This window comes from Sardina pilchardus, chromosome 4 (genome assembly GCF_963854185.1).
Source record: "Sardina pilchardus chromosome 4, fSarPil1.1, whole genome shotgun sequence".
In the NCBI taxonomy this organism is placed as follows: domain Eukaryota; kingdom Metazoa; phylum Chordata; class Actinopteri; order Clupeiformes; family Clupeidae; genus Sardina; species Sardina pilchardus.
Window position 1 is genome coordinate 32567848 of NC_084997.1, and position 5000 is coordinate 32572847.

The window sequence follows — 5000 nt, forward strand, 5'->3', positions numbered from 1 at the left end:
CACACACACACCCACACACACACACACACACCCTCCACAGTACAGTGTGTGCTCTATCTACAACACGGGCACACACACACAGACACACACACACACGCACACACATATATATACACGTATACACACTCATGCATGCACGCACACACACACATACAGTATACATGCGCAGGCACACACACACACACACACACACACACACACACAACTACTTCTCAGCCACACAGGCACGCACAAATAAATCCCCCCACTTATGCACAGAGTGCAGAGTCATACACATAATCAACTGCGCACACACACACACACACACACACACACACACACACACACACACACACACACACACACACACACACACGCCCGCGCTCATCATTGGCTCCTCATTCACACACATCCTACACGCCCTTACACACACAAGAAAGCCCATCATATGCAGAATCCACATAATGCAAGGCAGGCACAACACTCTGAACCTGCGCCAGGACTCCCCCGTTACAGGAAGGAGGTTCTTAACACGATGACATGGCCAGAACAAGTCAAGTCAAGTCAAGTCAAAAAAAAAACAAATACAACACACTTCAAATACTCTCAGTATAAGTGTTCAAATAGTTTAAGTAGATAGTGCAGATATCGGGGCAATGCTAACCATCGACAAGTGGGCACGACACAAGTACACTAGCAGTGCACTGACGGAAGCATGCGGTTTGAGACACAGTCTAGATACCCGGTAATAGCCAGGAATGGGGGGGGGGGGGGGGGTCAACGTGACATAAAAATAAAACATCGAGGGGCAAAGAGCAGAATCACTACGGAGAGTGGTATTTTTTTTATGTTTTCTGTTAACCCTGTGGTGACAAAAATTCTCCCCTACTGAACAACAATTATGTGCGGTTACTGTACGCCTCTCTCTCTCTCTCTCTCTCTCTCTGCAGGTGGTCAGGTAGGTCCGCGCAGCTGGTTAAAAAATGCTCGTCAGCTCCAGCTAGCGCGAGCAGGTGGTCGAACGATTCCGTTAATTTCGCGAGCTCGCCTCAGTGAATAGATAACAGCTATTTGGTGTGCGGCCATGGCAGCTGTATCGCCGGAGCGACGGAGAGAGAGAGAGACGGTAGGAGGGTGAGAGAGAGAGAGAGAGAGAGAGAGAGAGAGAGAGAGAGAGAGAGAGACGGTAGGAGGGAAAGAGAGGAAACGACTACTGGGCGCCTGAATGGCAGGCGCCAATAATAGTGCGGAGGCCGTTTCCATGGAGGGGATGTCAGGTGATAATTAGCTCGTGTTTAATTACCTAAATGAGGAGCGCAGGTCTGTCGCCGTGACCTCTGTGTCTAACCCCCCCCCCCCCTCTCTCTCTCTCTCCCTCTCTCTCTCTCTCTCTCCTCCCACGCCTGCTCAACGCAAGCTGAGACCTCACCGGTACTCGTGCCGCTCTACCCACTGTGGGTCGTAATCACCGGGCAGGCAGGCAGGCAGGCAGGCGCCGTCATTCAGAAACTGATGATCCGAGTAGTGCACTGTCATATTTCAGTGTGAGCTACTACCGATCGTGTGTGCTTTGCCTCTCTCTCCCGGGCTGCCTGTACCTCGCTCGCTGGCGGCAACGGCAGGTTTTTATCCCCCCCCTCTCCCCTCCCACGCGCTGTTCCCGGTGGCTCCTTCATCTTCCCTGATTCAGCTCGTTTCCGTCTCTATTGAACCAATTAAAAAACCGGCTTCACGATTCACAGATTGTTGTTTTTATCGCGGAGTGAGAGAGGGAAGCTGTAAGCCCTGGAGATCAGCGTGCATGCAGGCTACCAGGTGTCGACACTCAGGAACAGACAGCGGGAGAGCCTACCAAGCAAGAATTCTCGGTCGATCTAGCTGGTATGGAAAAAAAAGAAAGAAAAAAAAACAACAACTTCAAGCTGCTACCGGCTGTGTATGCCATTTTAACGGGATAAATAATCGGAAATAAGCGCAGATGATGGCAGTTTTAAAAGTTAAATTGGGTCAAAGACGCAGAGTCAGAAGGGGAAAGACGAACACGGCAGGCTTGGGATTTCGCGTCTTTGTGACAAAACAGGAGAATGAGTGACACTTCTAGGGCGCTTGGGGGGACTCGGGAGTCACAGATGGTGACGGAGCAGATCTTCCGAAATTTGAGCACGCATGGCTGAGCTGCTGATCGCGAACGCGTCTACTGTAACTCACCAGCGCGGGTCGGGTCGCGGGGAGGGGTGGGAGTGTTTGGGTGTGTGTGTAAACCGAAGCTACACCGACGCACGGAGGCGCACGAAGTTCACCAGAGCCTCCGCTGAACTCGCGTTCTGCCGTCTCGCACGTCGGACAAGCAGTGAGCGTTGCAGGTCTCGTTTGAACAGTATCTAGGGCCAATAGAGGAGTCAAGGTCGAGACACTTGTTTCAGAGCAAATGCTAGACATCCAGACCCGATACTGGGTATGATAGTTGCATATATCTATATTTTATACGAGAGGGCAAACCCATACAAGCACTTATTTGCAAATGCTCATTTGTTAGTTTTATATTGTCAGATTTGTTTTAACAAAATTGTAACGAGGAAACATTTACCGAGTTGCGTCAGACATATTTTACAGTTTTTGTCATTTTGGTACATTAGTCCAAACGGAAATTAGTCATTTTCTCGAGTGGGAGAGACTATTACACCAAGCGCCACAAACAAAGAAAGCACGGAATTCAGTAAACCAACGGTCCAAAATCACGAGCAAACGCGTGTGCGCTCCGGTAAATGGTGAAACTAGCCCGTGTAGACGGCAGCTCCTGTGCGTTGGCTCCACTGGGTAATGTAACCAAGGGCGCTGTGAGCCACCGGGCAGACACATTCACCGCATGCAAATCAAGTCCACCACTAACGTCCCGTTTTATTTTTACATATCCCAGATTTGTTTGCGGGGACACATTGCATAATCCCCGCGGTATTTGCAGGATACGCAGTTTCCAAAGGAAGTGGACCCATATGGCACTACATGAATATAAACTGAAGAGATTTTCTTTCTTAATTTCACCACAAGTTTTTTTCATATTTGATGAATTCATCTGAAAGATCCATTCGTTAATTAACCACACAAAACAACCCTATATAGATAACATGCCAACTAAAATGATGTTGTTAATAAATTACGTTTGTCTTTTAAAAAATAAAAATAAAAAATAAAAAAAACAAGGGAAACCCAGGCGGTGGAATGAAAGTCACTGTTTTGAGGGAAAGTGAACTTCCATGACAACCCTTTCATTAAATGGTCATGTGCGTTGCGTTTAGTCTGCCGTGTATGAGGAAGCTTGTGTTCGGTTTGCTATCCCCTGATTACACAGAAATCTTCCATTTAATTTGAAAGCTCTAGACGACGCTGCAATAAAAATAAAAACGAGGAGAAAGGGAAAGCCCCCCTCCGAGCATTTGGCGAGTCGGGTTTAAGATTACCTCCCGAGCGGTAGACCCTCTCCGCTGGATTCAGCCTACGAGCCCACCGGGTGTAGCGCAGTCGTCTCTTCACTCCTCAACCCTCCACATAAAACACTCTTTCCCCTTTATACACTCTACCACTTGAGCGCCTCTGAAACTAACATCAATACATTCGCATTTTTGCTAATTTCACGTTTTAAGCATTCGAGACAAATTTCGATGTTGACTTTGCTTATCGAGTTGCTGAGTTGCCTGGAATTGTAGGGATACCGTTTTAAAAAACGGCATTGAATAGTAGAGCGTAGATTGGCAAATAATAAAAAGTACGTTGGTGGATAGAAGCCAGTTAAAAAGCAAAGTAAAGTAAGCTTCTGGATACAGTCAAGCCTGTCGTTTTCACCTAAACGGCGCCTGGAAACGGCAAAACAGAGCTACAATATTTTAAAAAACAACTTACCTTCTTCGGCGCGCAACGGTGACAGACAAAGTGCAAATAAATATCCAAACATCCATGTGAGTAAATCCATCTTGATGGGTGAACCGCCACCCACAGCTATTTCACGGCCACCAGAAATCTTCCTCGAGGTTGCCTCGAAACGCCCCTGCCAACACGGGGAAGCACGCGTACCCACGGCGGGCGGCTTGTGGCTTGAGTTAACCGCGACAACAGTTTCTTCCTCTCGGCTGCTCGCGCTGCCAATAAAGTTCTCTACAATTCTTCCCGGAATAGTTGTTTAAGAGCGCATTTCAGGCACTCAAAAGAAATCCACCAATCATCCAGGGGTGAATACTGTTCATGGTTGAGGAAGCAACTTTCAATCCACGTTCTTCGCGAAATGACAGCGGGGATCGGGAGAGAACGACGTTATCACGGGTAGCGAGCGACGCTCTCCGCAGAGTAGGCAATTCCTCGATCTCGCGTTTGAAGAGAGACGTTTGGTCACAATCGAATCCAACTGACATGAGGTCCACTCTCCTCGCCCTCCCTCTCCTCTCCTCTCCTCACGGCTCTCCACAACTCGAGCGCTGGCCAACCCCTCCACGGCAAGACGGAAAAATGCCAGGACGCCGAGAGAGACCGTTGTTGACAGGAACCAAAACCACAAATAACCCCGACCTTCCGTTAGGCTACCACGGCTTTAAACGATAGCCCAGGTTCCTTACAGTTCACAGACGAATACAAAAAGCCCTGGTCGGCAGTTCCACACTGTTCCCCGGCTGTGTGTGTGAGTGAGTGTGTGAGTGAGTGCGTGCGTGCGCTGCTGTCTCCACGCCGTCTCTCCTCTCTCTGGTCGTTCGCTGTTCCAGCGAGCAGGGTTCTGTGAGCGCCTGGCTGCGGCTGCGTGCGTGTGCGCGTGTGTGACTGTGTGTGTGTGTGTGTGTGTGTGTGTGTGTGTGTGTGTGTGTGTAATAGCATTAGGACGGAGCGGCTATCGCATTACAGTCAGCACCTCGTCCCGCCTCCCGCCACTCGCTGATTAAAGAGCAGTACTCGCTCGCTCACTCGCTCGCTGCATTTCTTGCTTGTCGAGTTATAAAAAGACAAGAAGGGAGAGCGCGAGCAGGAGAGAGCGAGAAAAA

At 49.2% G+C, this 5000-nt stretch overlaps 1 protein-coding gene across 1 annotated transcript in view; it reads right to left on the reverse strand.

Moving 5' to 3' along the window:
- LOC134078870 (neuropilin-2-like) overlaps positions 1-4725 on the reverse strand; it is a gene marked incomplete at its 3' end in the record, with an annotated part of 110284 nt that extends 105559 nt beyond the window's left edge. Inside the window, 1 exon segment of the mRNA XM_062535034.1 lies at positions 3877-4725. Coding sequence (XP_062391018.1) covers positions 3877-3946 — 70 coding nt within the window.
- Between the last annotated feature and the right edge of the window lie 275 nt (positions 4726-5000).